The sequence below is a fragment of the Crinia signifera genome, chromosome 6, assembly GCF_055691185.1.
Source record: "Crinia signifera chromosome 6, ASM5569118v1, whole genome shotgun sequence".
In the NCBI taxonomy this organism is placed as follows: domain Eukaryota; kingdom Metazoa; phylum Chordata; class Amphibia; order Anura; family Myobatrachidae; genus Crinia; species Crinia signifera.
In genome coordinates, this window is record NC_139222.1 from 142,282,770 (window position 1) to 142,303,237 (window position 20,468).

General features: G+C 42.3%; 1 protein-coding gene across 2 annotated transcripts in view; it reads right to left on the minus strand.

Annotated features, from left to right (window-relative positions):
* ACE (angiotensin I converting enzyme) overlaps positions 1–20,468 on the minus strand; it is a 102,609-nt gene that overhangs the window by 67,340 nt on the left and 14,801 nt on the right. For both annotated transcript variants that reach the window (XM_083147480.1, XM_083147479.1), the window contains exons 2-10: positions 19,091–19,258; positions 11,031–11,124; positions 10,231–10,374; positions 5,641–5,832; positions 5,369–5,466; positions 5,072–5,244; positions 4,444–4,667; positions 3,152–3,296; positions 1,921–2,019 (exon numbers count right to left, since the gene is read on the minus strand). In XM_083147480.1, coding sequence (XP_083003606.1) covers positions 1,921–2,019; positions 3,152–3,296; positions 4,444–4,667; positions 5,072–5,244; positions 5,369–5,466; positions 5,641–5,832; positions 10,231–10,374; positions 11,031–11,124; positions 19,091–19,258 — 1,337 coding nt within the window. The remainder of the gene's footprint in view (positions 1–1,920; positions 2,020–3,151; positions 3,297–4,443; positions 4,668–5,071; positions 5,245–5,368; positions 5,467–5,640; positions 5,833–10,230; positions 10,375–11,030; positions 11,125–19,090; positions 19,259–20,468) is intronic.

Here is a 20,468-nt window from a genome sequence, read left to right on the forward strand (position 1 = left end):
GGTCATCTGACATCCGATAATAGTTCAAGAAAATGTAAGAACAGTCATGAAAGGATTGTACACAGCGGTGAGCCTCACCATGTGTCCGCTGCACTGTCAGGTCCGGCATGAGTATAATGTAATTGACAGATGCCAGTCCAGGTTCATTTGCAGTAGTGGGCGACCGTACGGTGCAAGCCCAAAAGTTTGGTTTTTATGGAAGGCAGCCCATAGAAGCTGGCTAGGGCTACAGGATAAGACTTTCCCAGCCCGGACTGGCAGCCCCAGAGGGAGAAAACACAACTGAATGGGACTGCCTGTCATGTGGGTGACTGACAGGTAGATGCAATCCAATAAGATGCCCCTGCCAGTCACAGTGAAGCTAGAGCAGTCTCATGGACTACTGGATTTACCCATAGGTAAAATCTGCCACTGATCACAAGACATTTGATTTCAGTTTATACTTTCCTATTTCTGAAACAGTGGATTTGTACTGCTATGCCTGAGCCAAGGTGCTCAGTAATAACTGCTCCTCTTTATTTTATTCCCTAAAAACATAACAGCTACATAACATGGGTAAGGGTGGGTATACACTAAGGACTATATCAGCGGATTTGCCTTATTGGAACGACCAATCACGCAGATTGTCCAATCTGTGACCCACAGAAGCATGTAATCCAGAGTACATCTTCTGGTAGTGCATACTGCAGAGTCAATCGGAAAAGATAATGTGAAACGTGCTGGACTTCAATGAAGGATGGAACGGGAGGTCATTCAGCACATTGCTTAGGGACCCATTTAGCTTTTAAAACTCACGGTGTATGAAAATAGTGCTCCAGCCATTCAGCTCTCAACTATAATTTTTAAGCATGACAGTTTAAGCACCATTTTTCATACTCAGTTTAAATAGCTAAAACTTGTTGATAAATGCTCCCAAAAGCATGTACAGGCAATCTGGCACAATGTGAGGCAAACAAAATAACCCCGTCCAATGGCTAGCTTGCCATCATCTTAAGGGGTGTACACAGATTTTGGCAGGACATTTTCACTAAACCGTCAAAATCTCATAGAAGGTTAGCTAAAATTTAATTTCATTTTTTTTCTCTCCTGCTTAGTCAATATTGTCTAGCATAGATTGACTGTGCAGGCAAGGCAATTTTGACTAGATCATAAACTATCATTAGACAAAATTGCTTAGTCAAAATCTCATGTGCATCTACTCAAAATTGCTTAGTTGTAAGGGCATAGTCAAAATTGGCCATTAGCCAATATCTCACCGTGTGTACAGGGCTTTAGTGTGTACGCAGCCTTCAATTATGAAGATATGCTAGACTCTTCGTGGAGTCAGGTAGACTCCCTAAACGTCAGGAGACTTCCTAAAATAGCAGCTGACTTGACAAAAACGTTGCCATTTGCTCTGGTAAAAAGTTGTGTAAGAGATGTGTGTGTGCGTGTGCGTAGTGACTAGGGTGCGATGCACATCATAGGTATAGGTCTTACATGATGACATTTAATGTACCTATAAAGCATTTTCTTCCCATTCATTCTCTACTAGAATATCTTTATTTGTGCCCCTGACCGCAAAATGTTTCTGCTACTATTATGCCTAGTTCTGCATCAATGCATCAGAGGTTTGGGTGTTATCACATGTACACTGGGCTTCCTATCTTTTTGTTGAATACTTTTGCAATAAGCAGACATTTAAAAGCCTAGAAATAAAATCAAATATTGAAGTTAGTGCTGCAAACAATACAAATTCCTGTATATTAGTCTATGGTCCTGCTAGGAGGAGGAGGCAGCCACAGAAGCGATATTGACAGCTTTCAAATTAACCGATTCAAACTTGCAGAGGAGAAGTGCCCACTTGGTTTCGCCCGGCGGCAGATGACTCCTTTGCCTCCCAGTGTTACGCCCTGTAGTAGAGTACAGACATTAACTTGCCTTATGTAGGGGGTGTTGCCTGGAATATGAAATTTTGCTCCAGGGTCAAACTGTGAGTCATCACGTGGGACAGGAGGACAAATACCTTGATACTTAGTTCTGAAATAGGTAAAAGTTTCACATTAATAAAAAAAAAAATCCCCATTTCAATCCCCATTAATTTAGTACTATTATTACACTCAATCCGTCTTAGTTCAGCAATAGATTTTCTCTAAACACATATCTAGCTCTTGTTCGACCCAACGCAACTAAATCCATGTGCATACTTTGATAAAATGAACGATAACGCTAGTTTTAGTCCTTTGCAGCAATAATGCGAATTTTAAATTGCCCAGTCTGTATACTGCATCCGATGCGCGGCCCCGCATATCGATAATGACCCCTCCATCTTCTGCGCATGCACAGACATTGGAGCGGATTGCTAACTAGGGCCATCGTGCAGAAGCCTGCGCGCCATCATTTGGCAACAATGGCAAGTGTGTATGCACTTGCAGATGCTGGCACCCCTGCCGGTTCTGCCCAGCCATAAATATTGGGGTCAAGATATGGGTTAGAATGTAGGATGGGCAGGGGAAAGACTATTATACTTACTGGACCCCTGTTGGATCAATCGGGATGCTGTTGTCTGATCTAAGTGCAGGCATCCCCATGTATTCCATACCATCATTTGTAATAGTGTACATAAAGATATAAGACTGTTTGGGATATAGTTTATTTCCGCTTTCCTGTTAATCTTGGGCAACAAAAGATGTGTATAGGCTGATCTACACAATCCTTGACCAGGTCCATTTAGGTATTATGTGTTGCAGTTTGTATAGTAAGCATATTGAGCCTAAGTATATAATCGAACAAAGTTGGAAATATCAGTTTTTGCCTATGATAGAACAAATGCACATTAGATCTATTCAATATTTTTCTAGGACATTCCAAAAGACATGGATTTTCTGTTCCACACCTTTTTTATTGGGAAGAAAAGGCTCCCAATTCAACAATTAAGCGCCCATTTCCACCAATGCAGATTCAGCTTTTCAAAGAACCAAATCTGCTGCGGAAAGTCCCTGACGTAAACTATCGTGATTTAATTGGTCCTGGCCAGTATATCCCCCTATTGTAAAGGTCGGCCATGATTGAATACCCCCGTAATAGTGCATCCGTGAAGGTTTCTGAATCAGAGCTGGTTACACATTATTCTTTGGATGATTTCTAACTTTTGTTGCCAAGCAAGCCTTACCTGAGATACCACCAGTCAGAATTGTATCTGTTTATTGGAGTACGCCCATTGAATACATTCCACCGCCACTGATCCATCAAGTAGCCAAAAGGCAGGAAAGCAATCTTTTCTAAAGCCATCTTAAAGAGGTAATTAATATCACTTTCTAGAATGGGAGAATTAAATGAAAAGAAAATAAAAACACTTTACAAAACTTTGCATGGATACCATGAATTTGAGTAATAATGTAAAGAGGTCCAGGTGCTTTATAGAAGATTTTTTTACATGTTACATAATACAGAAAAAAAAAAACAATTTTTAAATACATATTTAGGTTTCTGTGGCATACTGAATTAAGGTATATTCCTGCCTGAAAAGATAGTTTATTAAATAAAAAATATAAAATAATAGCCAGCAGAGGAACACAGCCCTGAAACATAGACATTTTCTGTATAGTTCCTGGCTTTGTAATTGCAGGATACAATTTCACAACATAATGTTGTATTTTCATGGGCTAGTATTCAATGTTTTTAAACGCAATGTGCAGCAAATCTGGTTTAGGATTCGCTACACAATTGCTGGGTTCCCTCTCCCACTATTCAACGCCGCAGGGGCTCACTGCCCCCGACGGCGATTTTTAACCCCCCGGCAAATGCCCAAGGGAGCTGGAAGAAGGCAGGGATATGGAAGCCTCCCTACCTGTGCAGGAATGTGTGGAGGAGAAGGAGGGCTCACAGGCAGCATAAGCTGCCCCCCAGGAGAGCTGGCAGGGAACACGGTGGGGGGGGGGGGGGGGGGGGGAGCGCTGTGCTGGTCCGGCTCGTGGGATTTTCCCTAGAAACAAGGACTGCAAGCAATTGATTCAACCTAATGGTTAAACAAGATACAAGACTTACAAAAATAAACAATGGGACAAATTCAGACCCGTTAGCAGAGCTACATTTTTTTTACAAATAGATAAACCATGTTGCCCTGCAGGTGGAGCAAATGTAACATGTGAAGATAGTTAGATTTGGGTGGGGTGTGTTCAAATGGAAATTTAAATTAGTGTAAAAATAAAGCAGCCAGTATTTACCCTGCAGAGAAACAAAATAAAATAACTCCCCCAAATCAAACTCTCTGCATGTTACATTAGCCCCACCTGCAGTGCCCCATGGGTTTGTCCATCTGCAAAAGTTGAAGCCTTGCTAATAGGTCTGAATCAGGCCCACTATCACATGCATCAGTAGAGCCAACCTTACAGACCCAGTGCAGTAAATTTTACATGGGGTAATGAATACCCAGAATTGTACTATGCATTACAAAGCAGTCACCTGGATCCTCCGTGATCTTTTCCAGCAGCCCAATGGTTTGAAGGTGGCGTGGGGTAGACACTGATAGAGACAGAACATCTCCTATGGCTTCATGGAATCCTGGATTTGCGCCCCGTCGGAATGTGACTGGCTGGTCTTTATACTGCAGATAATATTCTACATGTCCCATCTCATGGTGAACCGTGAATAATTGCTCCATAGTAACAACAGTGCACTGCTTTATCCTGTTAGTCATAAAGGTTTAATTTAATTGAAACAAATACAAAACAACAAGGTTCATATCAGTTCATAAAGTGGGAAATCTACGTACACTGTTTTGTAGTTTTTCTATTAGGCCTTCATAATGTAGGACTGCCCTAAATTATACCCCTTTCACACTGACAAATATTTCCCAGGATATTGCACATGAACGCACAACAACCCAAGAAATTGGTCAGGGTGAAAGGGTCCTGAAAGATTGCTCCCGGTCAAACGTTCTGGGACTTCAACCAAGGTCCTGACCAGGGTTTGACCTGGGATGCTCGCGAGTCCAGGGGCAGTGAACGGATAACCCAGGTCCTGTTCAATGCACTGTAAAAGATTGAAGATCGTTGAAAGCTATAATATACAGCTTTCTCCAGTGACCCACCTGAAATCTTTCCTGTTATAAAAGTCCCACGCAGAGGCGTGACACACTACTTCTCTCCCATCTGCTGGCTTTTCAAGCATAGACTTTTCCCAGAAAGCAGGGGGCATCTCCAGCAGACCCAGTGATGTGAAAAATTCCTCTGAAACTTGGAACATATATGTTGCATTCCATTTCTATTGAGGAATCAACAAAGAGGGAAGATTACAATTATTCCTGGTGGTAATCAGACCTCAAAATAAATCATTCAAATTCAATGCTCTTGCTGAAATTCATGAACCCACTGAATGACAGGCTTACCCTTTCGATCATGGTGGAAGTAACATCTACATTGGTCTTGCCAGGGAAGGGAATCATCATATCATAGATATTGTTCCACGTTTGTGACCACATATTTCCTGTAAAGAAAAAATAAAAGTTTGAGGTCAGCATATTTTGTGGTCTGACGTCACTGTACAGTATGTTGCATATCTTGAGGTTGCTAAAATTAGATCTAAGCATGCGTACCATGCAGATCCTCGTGTTACAAGCTGCCGTGCAACTTGTATTTGTATATATGTCAGTATACTCACCCAGAAGATGGGCAGGTATTGGGCCTTTCAAGTTAACGTATTTTGCGCCATATCGTTCATACAATTTTCTGCGTACAAATGCATGGAGATTGAGGTACAGCGGCTCCAGCTGCAGGTACAGTTGTTCAAGGTCATCTTCAAAAGTAGATGAGGTATACCAAGAGCGCCAATAAGCACCTGTGTCTGCATATCCTGTAAGAGACAAGAAAGTCACAATTACATTGCAGTTCTAGAAAGTCCATTTAGCAAAGCTTTTATGAACATACTATTACATAATACAATCCAGTACATCAACCCCCCCCCCCACCACCACCACACACGAGGACAGATGTCAGCCAAGAAATATAGCTAATTAGGAGATCTGCTGTGATCTACCCATGTCCCAAAATAATTTTTTTTTTAAAAACAGTACTTCTATGTTAGTTGGGCGCCCACTAAGCTATTTGCCTAGTTTTCTGCGTCCCCTCGCCACACTATATAAAATCAACGCCATGCCAACATGGATAGTGGGGGTAGGAGCATAATAACTATAGTGGGCGCCCAACTAACATAAGTACCAAAAAACTAAATATTTTTATACACACACACACACACACACACACACACACACACACACTGTTGGAGGTAAGAAAAAAAAATGCCCACAAAATGTTGAACAGAGAACTGCTCACCATATTGCACAAACCCTTTTGTCCTCTCACTTCACACTCATGGTACATACATTGAAATTTCACACTCACCCTAGAGAACTAATCTATTTTTAAAAGCAGGACAGCACCTGGGCCAACAAACCCTCTGCCAACAAACACAAAAACAGGTCAATACAACAATAGGTACTGTAGCCATGCACAGGAAATTAATAACAAAAAAATTAAACTTTGCAAATACAGAAAACATTGTGTGCTAAAGGCCGGTAACAGTCTAATTGCTCTGCAAGGGAGATTTGTGTGCATCTATAAGAAAATCATATTATAGGATATATCTACATGTGTCTAGATAGACAGTCTATCGGTCAACATGGTTAAAAAAGTTTTAATTTTTTGTACTTTCAAACTTTACCATTCACGTGCACTACAATTGAGAACGGTAAAGTGTGAGAACAGTAAAGTGTGGCGAGTGAAGCGAATCAAGCGGTGGTATGAGTTACACTATGGTGCCAATGTTCACAGGTGTCACACTGACACCAAAAAAGGTCAATAAATCATGACTACCTATTGACTGTCTATGTAATAATCCACACGTAATATAATAATATATTTAATATTTGTAAGCAACGTTTGTGCCTGTTAATTATATATTGTGGTATCCAGCACACAATGATGTTTTTTTTTTTGGTACGAGCAACCCCTGGCTTGTTTTACTGTACTGTGATTTTATCCATTTAAAACTTATTTTATGCACTATGGAGCGACCCTCTCTTCCCTTATTTCCAACAGACATCTCTTCCAGGACTCACCTGCGAGGGAGCTGCAGTCCGGATTATTGGGACTTTGGCAAACTTTTTGCCTATAACATAGGCTTATGTGCAAGACTGAGTATTTCCTGAATATACCCTAATTTTGTTTGATTAGAGATAGAAATATATATAATACAAATTTAAAAAAATGGCATGTGTATATGTATTCACCCCCTTTGCTATGAAGCCCCTCAAAAGTTCTGGTGCATTCAGTTACCTTCAGAAGTCACATAATTAGTAAAATAAAGCCCACTTGTGTTCAATCAAAGTGTCCCATGATTTGTTAGTATAAAAAAAAAAAAAAACATACCTTTTCTGAAACGTCCCAGAGGCCACAACACCACTAACCAAGAGGCATCACAGGACTTCACAATTTTGTCCCTAACTTATAACTTGGAGAAGTAGGTCAGGGTTGGGTTATAAAAAAAAAAAAAAAAAAAAAAAAAAAATCCAAATCTTGAGGATCCCCCAGGGCACCATCAAATCCATAGTCTTCAAATGGAAAGAACATGGTACCACAACAAACCTGCTAAGAGCTGTCCACAAAAACTCAGACCAAGCAAGGAGGGCATTAAAATCAGAAAGGCAGCACAGAGACCAAAAGGTAACCCCGAAGGGGCTGCAGAGTTCCACAGCAGAGACTGGTTTATATGCACATGGGACTACATTAAGCTATACACACACACACACCATAGAACTGAGCTTTACAGAAGAGTGGCGAGAAAAAAAGTCAAAAATAAGGAAGAACATTTTGAGTTTGATAGAAGGATTGTGGGTGATTCCCCAAATGTATGGAGGAAGGTGCTCTGGTGAAATGAGACTAAACTAACTTTTCGGCCACCAAGGAAAACGCCTTGTCTGGCGCAAAACCAACACATCCCATCACCCCAAGAACACTATCCCCAGAGTGAAACATGGCGGTGGCAGCATCATGCTGTGGGGATGTTTTTCAGCAGCAGGGACTGGTAAAAGGATTCGGGTCAAGGGAAAGAAAGATAGATGGTGCTAAATACAGTGATATTCGAGCAAAACCAGATGTTTCAGTAGGCATGAGATTTGAGACTGGGACGGAGGTTCACCTTCCAGCAGAACAATGACCTGAAGCATACCGCTAAAGCAACACTCGAGTGGATTAAAAGGGGAAGCTTTTAAATGTGTTGGAATGGCCTATTTAAAGCCCAGACCTCAAACCAATAAGAAGATTGCTGTTAACAAGTGGAAACCATCCAACATGAATGAGCTGAAGCAACTTTGCCTTGAGGAATGGGCAAAAATCCCAGTGGCAAGCTCATAGAGAAATCAAAATCAATAATAAAAAAAAAATCTTCAAAGGCATGTTCTGTGAATGAAATTATGTAAACCTTCAAAAAATCCATTTTCATTCCAAGTTGAATGTCTGCCTCCTAGTGCGGACCGGCTGCTGTGGATGGATAGGCCAGCACAAGCTGGGAGCAGGCAGAATCAGTCAGGCAGGAGCTTTCAAAAATCCCATTGAATTAATGGGCAGCCACTGATCGGCCAAGAGAGCTGTCTGTAACTGCTCTCAGCCAATCAGCTGTTTCCTGTGGATTTCAATGGGAAAATCAGCAATTTGCTGAGTTGTGACCGACTGCTCTCAGTCAATGGAATTTTTTTTAAACTCCTGACTGCCTAAGGAGCAGTTGAGTGGCTCTGGCCCCTCTCCACGCAGCAGGACAGCAAAACCCTCCTCCCTAGCACGGAGAAATGCGCTGTTGCCACCCCCCGCTGTTGACTCTGCCGGCAGCATTTGTTTTTCTGACACAACCACCACCTGCAATGCTGAAACTGTCAGCACTCCTGCGTTGCTAACACCATCATCTCCCTTGAATGGAGGACACCGCCGCCACCCTTGAACTGAGTACACCACCAACACACCTGTACTGCTGCTACCCCGCAACCCTGCTCTGCTGACACTCTATCCTGCACTGTATCCAACCCACACAATATCCTGCGCTATGTGTGCAGCTGCAGTAGAATGTGGACAAGTGGCACTGTGTGTTGTAATGTGAATTGTTACTAATATGTGGCCACGTCCCAAGGTTTCCAGCTCTCATGGTCCATACTTTGAGTATGGGGAGGTGGCATCAATTCCCTTTCTGGTACACAGCACCAAAAGGTCTAGTCATGGCACTGCAGGGCGTGCACCCCCGCTGCAGACTACCACCGGCAGTTGTACTTTAAATTTAGCAAAAGTACAACTGGGTCTATATCAGGCCAAGAATGTGTTCAAGTGAAACTGCTCAGAGTTATAACACAATTGTCTTATCAGTCTATGTACCAAGCATGACTATAGTCCCTTCTTAGTCATAAGGAATGCGATAAAGTTGAGACAGATAAATGATTAGAACAAAGTCCTTTTCAGGGGACTGAATGAACAGTTTTGTTTTAATGATGCAAACACTGGAGTAGAGGATGTACAGAGAGAACAGTCTACTAGATTACCATTAACGTTTATAGACATAAAGAGGAGATAATATGTAACAGAAAATACTAAGAACTTTGACATCAAGGGTAGAGACCAAAGTCTAGAAAATATGCTTAGTTACTGCCACTTGCCCAACAGTAACACTGTAACCAGGCCCTTAAAAAAGAATTGTAAAAAGCTGCTGCTACACAGATACGGTTTCCTGATCAAAAATACATTTACAAATATAGATGCACATTTTCCAAAGGTACAGGTACAATATACTCATTGGTATAATGGCACCAACACGCAAAATGTAATGTGTCATTTGTCAAAACGGAAGGTGAATTGCGGCCAATGAAAAAGCTTCTACAATCATTCCATTCACTGCTCTTCTACTTCTGCATTATAGTTTTCAGACTTTGATTTACCATTCAGAGTACCACCTTTAACAGCACCAATGCCATCATTGGAAAATTATGGAGCATGCATAGTTTGTGGGACAGGATCTAAATTTGGGATCACTTTAGAGTGGTGTGGCGTCATTGCAGATGAAAGAACATTTAGAGAATATGCCATTAATTTACTTGGACCCAGTAACCTCATCTCATTTAGGTTTCAGAGATTGATATGTATAACTAGAGCCAACATGCAAGAATACAGTCCATTTTTAAACTACAGTAGGATCACTACATCCACCCCAACTTACCATCCATCCTGAAAGCTTTATTGCTGAGCTTAACAAATTGCTGATATAAATCCCGGATTGGAATTCCAGCAGCGTTGTGCCAGCCTTCCCATGCGTATAGCAGCTTCTTGTAGCTCCGTGAGGTGGCCATGATGTCCCCCAGATCTAAGACAATAAACATTCACTTTTCATTAAATGGCCTTTTTGCTGATTAAAGTAACCTACTGTACATCTATACCTTTGCTTTTATGGAGAAGTATAGCCATGTGTGACCATATACCATGTAGCCAATACCTCATAAGAATAGCTGGATTGCATTCATGTATTAACAGCAATACTTTTATTATTAAATTACACATTCTACAGCTACAGATGTGGTGTGAAAACGTGATCTATTAGGATCACGGAGGACCAGCTTGGCCACCACTGAAGTAAAGTATGCAGCTAAATCACCTACTAAAATGGCATTTTATGAACATGAAAGTATTATCTTCATCCATCTTCAGTCAAGGCCCAATTTTGAGTTGGATGTATTTGTGGCCTTCCCTGAGTCACGCTTTAGCCGAGGTTGCCGCTGCAATTTTATGCTACTGCTGCTAGAAACACCCTTTCCTGGTATAATCCTGTGAGTCTGGCTCTGCATTTATGAACCTTGAACGGATCTGATGCATCAGACATTGCGTTACACTCAGAACCAGGCCCTTCCTGCCATGAGATTATTTCTGAATAGGTAGTTCCCACTTTTCCCACATATCAGATCCATTAAAAAAAAAAAAAACACAAAAGTCAATGTATTGACACCTTGTTTGTAATTTTCCTACCAGGTTCCAAGGACCAGCAGTTTGTGGACTGGCCGGGAGGGCAGACTTTGGCAGTCGAGTAGTTACCATCCATCTGACGAAGAATGGTGTTATACTTTGGAAAAGAAAAAGAAAACTGAGTTAAAAGATTGTTTACCAAACTAAACCTCATACAAACAATAGGTTTTGACCAGCTAAATCTTAGTAGCTTTGCAAAGAAAAATAATATAGAGGATTCTAACCTGAATTTCAACTAGAACCCTGGTGCCAAAGCATTACTAACTGAACACACCTTTAAAAGTATAGGGGGAAACAAAACAAAGGGGGGGGGGGGTAATCAAGAGTGTATTCTTATGCCCCAGTAAACGCTAAACATTGGATTATACGAACAAACCTAATGTTTCCAAATGAAGGCAGCACTCATGTTTTAGAAAGTGCAAGCACTGCAGTGTTTTACTGTAATGTTTTAGGATAGGATAACCCCCTCTTTAGGATACACAGCATATAGCTATACAAAATGCACACAAACACAACCCCAGCAGCTAGAACATTGAAAAAGCCGGTGGAATCCTCTTTCACCCTCACTTTTGCTATTCAAAGCTAATATACATTATTAGACAAACAGGAAACTGAAAAATTGTTATTTGGGAGAGTTACATACTGTAGCTAGACTCTAAGGAGTTACTCTGGAATGGGGGCTGGAGTGGGAAAGGCCGGCATCTATTTTCTGCAGTTCTCACAGCTTTGACATGTAATCTCTATTATACTGACTGCTACATGAGAGACTAATGGTTTATTGCTAGCTTGTCTCAATGATTATGTATTACATAACACTGAATATTGCTGTTCATATTAATTGTACCTTTAATCCTTACAGTGTCTGTGTATGGTAAAACTTGATGCTTCAAGGGGAAAAAAAAGTAAGTACCACCACCTGCCTAACATTATGTACATCTTTGATGCAATTACAGCAAACAGCCCCTTAAGTGTCATTTTTGATGAAAATGCATCTTCCTCTGAATGCAAAGTGATGCAACTAAGATGCACAAAGACTGCCGATTCATTCGATATATGGTCTGTAGGAATAGGGTGGTATAGGGCTTACAAGTTAAAGTAACATTCACATGAATGCCAGCAACCAAGGATTCCCAGCATCACAGTCTGTTGGCTTTCCTTCTCATAGCGCATCCTGGTGTCATCTCTTACCCAGGAAAACCAAAACTGCTCTCTGCCATCCACAGTAGTAGAATAAAATGCGATTGATTCATCAGACCGGGTCTCCTTCCATTAAGTCATAATCTAATTATCACACTTGTATGTCCATTGTAGGCACTTTCAGCAGTGGACAAGGGTCAGCATGGGCATTCTGACAACACTGCAAGCAGTAATGTTCTGTGTGTTTGGACATAGCAAGAATTAACATTTTCAGCACTATGGTTCTATCACACAGAAGAGCTACTGTAGTACAGACTGCCTAGTCTTCACTCTATACGTGCAGCAATGAACCTTGACACCGATGCTGGTTATCCTTCCTTAGGCCACTTTTTATAGGTACTAACTGCTGCATACCAGGCACACCCCACAAACCTTGCCGTTTGGGGAGATGAGCCAATCATCTAGCTACCATCATTTATCCCTAGTCAATGTCACTCATCTTCTTAAACTTGACCATTTTCCTTACTTCTTACCTGTGAATGCCCTGTTGCCACCTAGTTGCACTCCAGCTGCAAGTAGAGATGCAACAGAGTCGTTTGGGTCTGAATTGCCCAAAGATAATTATGCTTGGCTTCTGAACATGCAAGATCCTTCTGCAAAACAGACTTGCATACAAATCTGTTATCAGCCCCATGTATTTTCTACTAAGGAAGACTAGTAATTTTTTTTTTTTTACATGTTTAACTACAGATCTAGGTACATATGTTTGCCAGTCTCCCTTATTTTTAAAGGACATCCTTGGGTCTTAAAGCTTTAGCTCTGGAAGAGAACATAGGTATCGGTTTCACAAGCTTCTGAGATCTTCACATCTTTCTTTCATAAGAGCCGGCCAGGTGGGTAGAGACACGCTGTCCCGTCAGTGATGCACAGTCTGCTCAAGGAAAATTGCTGGAAGGGGGATTTTTCGCTCACCAACTTGGCGGACTAGGCGTGAATACATCTGATCAGTGTCCCTTTCTGTTTCTCCAATGAGGTACAGCAGGAAGTGTTACAGAGGTGCAATAAGGACAGTTTGAAATAGATTTCAGCAGCTGATCTACTTTAACTCTCCAAGTCTTGATATACAGTATCCCACCCTACGGGTTTTCAAGCGATTAGAAGTATAGATTACCATCTTACCTATAAAACAGAGCAGAAGTCTTCCTCTGGTGCTTAAGACTCAGCCCTGGTGGCACTGACCCTATTGAACATTGTACTGGAGTTCATTGGTATGTTATTCCCCTACCCCATTATCCCCTGCTAGTGACATTTGGTGCATTCCTAGAAGGCCATGTCCCATGGGTTGACATTATTCCACATGGAATGAGCAAAAATTCACACCGACAGAGCCAAAATTCACATTATGGCACACGGATTGAGTCAAAATTCACATTTTGCCACATGGATTGAGCCATGGATTGGACTGCTTACCTATATGCTCATTGCCAGGGGTTCCATGTTCATTGCCAAGGGGGAATACATGCTTGCAGTATCTGGGGGACAGCCGCCGTCGGGCAGAAATGACAGCCATTGACAGCCGGGCAGAGAACAGGTGACTGACCGGCTGTATTCAAAGCAATGCAGGTCCCGGCTATGTGAAATCAACCCCTTTCACACCAGAAAATGCAGGGATTTACCCAGGCTGGTCCCTGCATTTTCTGGTATGAGGAGAAGAGAAAACTATCCCCCTTCCTTTAAACAACCAGCTATATCTTCGGAACCAACTTTACATGTGGGCTTCAAATGATTTTCAAATGATTTTGGTCCTTTGAAACTGGGCCGTTTGGTTCCAGAGAAATCTGTCCTCAAACAACATGAACAGCCATAAAATTACATTTCAGAAACGAAAAAAAAAAAAAAAAAAAACTGTTTACCATCAATATCTCTAGAACCAATGAACCCATATGGACCAGGCTGGTATCAGATTGAAGGCCCAGCGATTTGTGTTAGACTGAGATCAACCTTGAGCTTCTATGATGCCGTTGGAACTGGGTGGGGGTCGGAATTAGCGGGTCCCATGTTATCCTATGGGGAAAACGTTCCAGTTTTGCCTGGCGGTATCTCCGGTTCCCGGGGGGCTAGCAACGCGGGGCTGGGCTCATTGGAAAGCCCTGGCCCTCAGCTACAAAATTTGGAGAGTGGGACTGGAGCTGTAGCTCCATCAGGCCCATTGTTAATCCAGCCCTGGCCTTATGAAATACTGTATGTTATTGGCCCCGTACATCAGCAATCACAATTAATGGTTTTCCAGATACAGTGATTTTTTTTGGCCAGATAAATGGTTTCTACAATCTATTTGACTTGCCCACACATTACAGATTTATTTCAGTGATTGGCAGATTTTTCCCATCTAAAGATTGCATCTTCATATCTGGAAAGTGCCCATACATCACCTCAATCGATTGTCATTTCAGATGTTACTTCTTTTCATAATATAAAATAGAAGACGACGAAACGTGAATGCCCACACATAAACCGCAGATAACAAACAGGTTTAAAAACCTGATTCAGCAATCGATTGGCCATCCCGATCAATTTTGATTGGGATCGCCAAAAGGGGGAGCCCACACATTAAAGATTAATTGTGACAATCATCTCCAGATCTGAGTATTGTCACAATTAATTGCTGATGTAAGGGGCCCATAACACTTTCTCACCACAGTGAAAACCATTAACTAACCAAATAGTTCTGTCCAAGGATTAGCTATAATAAAATGCATAGAGCGAAGAAAAGGTTTTTGGTATCCACTTTATCTTTTCTGAGCTGCTAAAAAAAAAAAAAAAAAAACCCACACTTTACATGCACTCTAAATTGAATTTTAAAGTGTGGGAGCATAGGGAATCTGGTCTGTCCGATATTGTGCATGACTGTCCCGACAGCCCACCTTTGGAATCAGCACTTGAGCAAGTCTTCACACAGCGCTAGTTTCTCTCCAAAAACCTTTTTTTGTCTATATGTTGTAATTGGGAGGTTGATGATAGGTAAGCAAATCCCTGGATCCAGGATTGAAAAATCCTGTGCAGGGCCACACTGCCGGGTACAGGAGAAGTCGGGCAGTGTCTGAGCGGTGCGCATGCAGTCTAATCCAGAAATCTGAATTGAAATTCCGGTGCTTTGGGGGCCAAATCCTGGGATCCCGCCGATCCCGATCCTAGGATTGACCACCCTAGTTGATGGTCTACAGGAGAGTTCTTCAGCTGCGTTTATTTAAGAAATCACGAAGCGCCAGGTTCTAGCATTTCTGTCTTTTCATATAATAAAATGCAATTCAAAACTGTCACTTTGGGCGGGATGTATTAATATCTTCACCACGCCCCCGCCGCGATGCCAGTGCAGATGTACTAACATATGCGGCTGGCATCCTGGTGCAGGGACTGAGGCCCCCCGTGATACCTGGCATGTGGTGTGCAAGGGGGTCTCCATCACCTCCCAGCCGCCTACTACTTCCCCTGCAGCCGGGACAGCTCAGTGTGGCTGCCCCCCGGTGCCTCCTCCTCCCCCCTGCAGCCGGAAGGACGTCAGGATGCCTTGCTAGGGGGAGGAAGGGCTTACCTTCCGGGGTCCAAGAGGACCTGCAAGAAGGTAAGCTGGAGGGAGGGTCGGCGAGGGGCAAAAAGAAGCCCATAGGCTTCTATAGGGTATCACCACCCAAAGGTGGCAATACCCTACTATGCGGTATCAGTGCGGCCGGGTTTTAATACATAGGAAAATGCCGTAAAACGGGGGTTTTACCGCATTTACATCTCACCCTTTATGAGAGAAGAGTAAATCAGTTTTAAGTTATAGTGTACTGATTAAACACACAAAAATTAACATATGTGGCCCCGAGAAGCATAGCGTAGGCAGTGTATGTCCCTGGGCCAGGGGGATGTTTAGATCTATGGGCCCTGGGAAATTGGTGTATGTTCAAGGCTGGGGTGATTGTTTGTTTGGAAAACACTATAATGACCTTGCACGTCGAAGTCACTCCGGTTTGGCTGGATAAAACATATGGGGGGGGGGGGGGATCCAACTAATTTTGTCTGAGGTTTCGCCAATGTTTTATCAGGCTATCCTATTGGATAGCGGGCAAGATGCACGTAGCTTCAAAAGTAATTAACAGCCAGCAAATCAGCTCCTGCCTGCCATGTCACAGACTGTTTGAAAACATCAGGCTGGTGCGGATTGGTTGGTTATTTATCACCCTGTATCTTGAACGGCAGAAAATGGACGGTCTGTGAGTGAGGCACCGATGTCAACTGCTGTGCACACCTTTGTTTATCGGACACATTAATATTATCAGATTTTTGAATTTACCACTAATACGGGCAAGCCTTATTTCTAGGCTTTATACGGCCTATATATTACAAAAATCTGTACGGTGTAGATTGTGCTTTTATTGTTTGTTTCCAGCCAGCAAGCTCACTTCAAGAATTCAAGCTTGTAGTTGCTTGGTGTTTAAACTCATTAAATGCTTGAATCATTTCTCCCTCTGAAAGGATCTGACAATTCCTGACATTTCTCTACATCCTTCGCCTGCTGCCAACGGCCTGGTCAAGGTCAGCATGGCTATGTCCCCAGAACAGCAGCAAGTGACAGGATACAAAATAAGTGTGGGAGGTGGGGGGGGGGGGGTGGTGAGTTTATGAGGAAAAGACAATGAATACCCAGTTTCCCACACTTTTCAACATTTATATCCTGTGTGTTTATAGCGCCTTGAGTCCTGTTGGAGAAAGTGCGCTACATAAATTAAAACTTACTTATACACATACTGTATACAATAATATATATTTCCTGTTTACTAGAGGAAGGAGGTAATAAGTAGGCTGTTCTGTGAGCGCTGTACAAATTTATAAAGCAAGTGCATTAAAATATTATGCCGTTGTGTACATATGTTCAGTTTAAATGAAGTTTATATTGATGTCGGAGAAAAATTATAAAAACTAGAAGTTTAAGGCTGAGTATACACCAAGACGATTTAGGTTCCAATCCCGGGAATATTATGAAATACAAATAATGATTACTACAACAGCGTTACAAACATAGGGCCTGATTCAATACCATACGGACAGGGCAAATTTGGCCCCATTCCCAATAGTATGGAGGGGTGTTGGCGCATGTGCACACCCCAGGAGCAGACGTTTAAACACTCACCAACAATGATCAAGAAAACCTAAAAAATAAAAATAAAACAAAAAAAGTGGGTCCCTGGGACCCCTCCCTTACAAAAATTGGGATCCTACCTGACCTTTCCTGGGTCCTAACGGAATAAAGCCTCCTCTACCCTTCCCCCAAGCATGGCACAAACAGAAGCCTCCTCTCCCCACATGGCATATATCCCAAGGCGAGGGCGGGCCCGAGCCTGTTTTTTTTTTTTGGTAAGCAAACATAGATATGGGCACATCTCACTGTGGCTATTGTGTATCGGGTTGGGGGCAGAGCCGAATTTCCCATTAGGCACCGGCCTAGGGGCGGCACATGTTTGGGGGCGGCACTTGGATGCCGGTGATAGTACTGTCAGCCCAAAATGTACCAATAACTGCAAAATATCCACTGTACTGTACTGTACTATATTCCATCTTAAATAGAGTGTAAATGGATAGGACATGCAGATACTGCCCCTATAAACTGTCTTACTTAGTAAACATTATTGTTGTGCCTAGGGGCGCCCTCATCCCTAAATCCGCCCCTGGTTGGGGGGGGGGGGGGGGGTGGGAAGTATCATTTGGCCCACACACAAAGCAAGATAGACATATAGTAGAAAAGACGTAGGGACAGCACGCGCCAAAAATATACACCGTAATGCCGATTATACGTCACACACCCATTATACCACATGCCATAATGCTCATTATACATTATGTCACACACCATAATGCCTATTACATATAATACCACATGCTGTACAGCCTATTACATAATATGCCACATAAGGTCCGCTTACATACATGCTCGTTGCTATGGGTTTCATGCTTGATGCCAGGGGTTAACATGCTGCCTGCCATAGGGGTTAACCTGACCTCTGGATCTTGGTCTCAGCAGCCCCAGCGCTGGCATCTACTAATAATCACTGCAGCAGTACAGGAGCAAGAAGTGTTCCCGTGCTGCTGCTCATGGACATTTGAATCAAAATTATAACAGTTTGATAAATCAAAACATTTTTGTGCATGTTTGAGTAGTTGAAAGGATGTGACACCTGCTGTCTAATAAAGAAAAATTGATAATCTGCGGTTCTTTTGCAGTCTTGTGTGTGTAGATATATATCTATATACACACACACACACACACACACACACACACACACACACACACGTGGTTTTGCATAAAAACAATAGCAATGAAGAGGCTCTTATTTTATTTTTTTATAATAATTTTTTATTATGCAAAGCCTTTACATTTCCCTGGGCTGTAGCCTGCAGATGCTGCTGTGTGCTTTTTATTTTTCAGTTAATCCATTTTTAGGTCAGTAAAACCTTCATGATAAAGCGCATCAGCATCATCCACATTGAAACTGGCAAAAGTGAGCCAATATGATACATTTCAAAATAGTTTAATTTTGTTTTAACTATGGGCCTTATTCTAGTTCACTCTGACAAAATCCTTCTTAGATGGACAAAACCATGTGCACTGCAGGGGGGCAGATGTAAAATGTGCAGAGAGAATTAGATTTGGGTAAGTTATTTTGTTTCTGTGCAGGGTAAAAAGTAACATCTGCCCCACCTGCAGTGCACATGATGTTGTCCATCTAAGAAGGATTTTGTCAGAAAGAGTGAACTAGAATAAGGCCCTATATTCTTAAACCATCTACATTTTTCCTGAACGGGGAGAAGTAAATTCTCCTATAAGCATACCCTCCAAGTTTTGGAAAGGCTTGTCTCAGTGCTTGTGTATTTGGAGTGGCACTTACCTCGGTACGCTCTGTAAGGTTCAAATTAGCAGGTCCCAGCGATGAGATGGAACGAATGATCGTTTGGAGCTGCGGATCTGTGAAGTTTTCATAAATATCAGAAAAAAGCTCCTTGGCTTTCATCCCCCATATCTCACTGAACTCCTGCTCATTTAGGGAGGCTTGAATCTTTCAAAAGAAAAAGTACTGTAGTTATTAGTGATATTACAAGCTGGAAAAAAAATTCATATATTGTTTGATCAAATAGTTTCAATTATATTACTACAATTTATCTGTTAGTTTACACTTCAAGCCCACTAAATGTGTAGATATTTAGTCAAATGTGTCACAGTTGCGTTAGCCGACCTGTAACCTCTATAAATCCAGTAAATAAATATCACATTCAATTAGATTTAATTTGCCAATTGAAAACAGTACTTCATGTTGACTGTAGTTCATTCATTTAGATTCACTATCATGTCAACCCTTTAAGCAATTGCCATACGCCACTCTGTTCGGAGACCAAAATGTTTTAAAAACCCATATAGTCTCTCTCTATCACACTCAGGGCAGCCATCTGGGGGAGACTGCAGGGACAGAAAGTATAATCTGTCATAAACAAAGTTCAAATTTCCCTTGAAGCAATGTAGAGGTTGTGTAATGTGGACACATGACTCACCAGGCATTCCAGATGTCTAAGAAAGGGATGGGGAGGAGGGTTTAGGGTTAGGGTCGTCAGTCCCAGGCCCTACAATTTCTGATAGCAGTCCTGGCCACATCCACACTGTGGTCTCATCTTTGAGCCATACAATGTTTGTGAGGCATGGATTGCGGTTTCAATTTCTCTTTCCTGCCGAGAGTTCTGCAAACTTCAAGTGTCAGCAATGTATACAGTAGCGACACCAGATAGAAGTTCTGACATTTCGGGCACAGTGCCTCGCTGCACTTGGAACACTATTATAATCTAACTTTATGCCCACGTGGATGGTAAAATATGAACAAGTTTTTTTTTTTGCAACTTATGTTAAAGCAATGCTATAGAGACATATGCTAAAGCAGGGTGTGGTATGGGACTCAGACAGTCGGGATCCCGACTGGCCAGAGTCAGACAGCATGGCGAGTGCAAAAAAGCCCCTTGCGGGCTCGCTGCGCTCGCCACGCTGCGGGCACGGTGGCTCGCTACGCGAGCCACCTATTCTATTCTCCCTCTATGGGGGTCGTGGACCCCCACGAGGGAAAATAGCGGGTGGACGACGGGCACCCGGCTGTCGGCGTTTTGACAGTCGGGATCCCGACGTCGGGTAAATGATTGTCGGGATCCCGACTGTCGGGAACCCGTCCGGCACCCGCTAAAGCATTCCTAGCAATATTCTAGTACTGTAGGCTTGGGTGAAGCTTT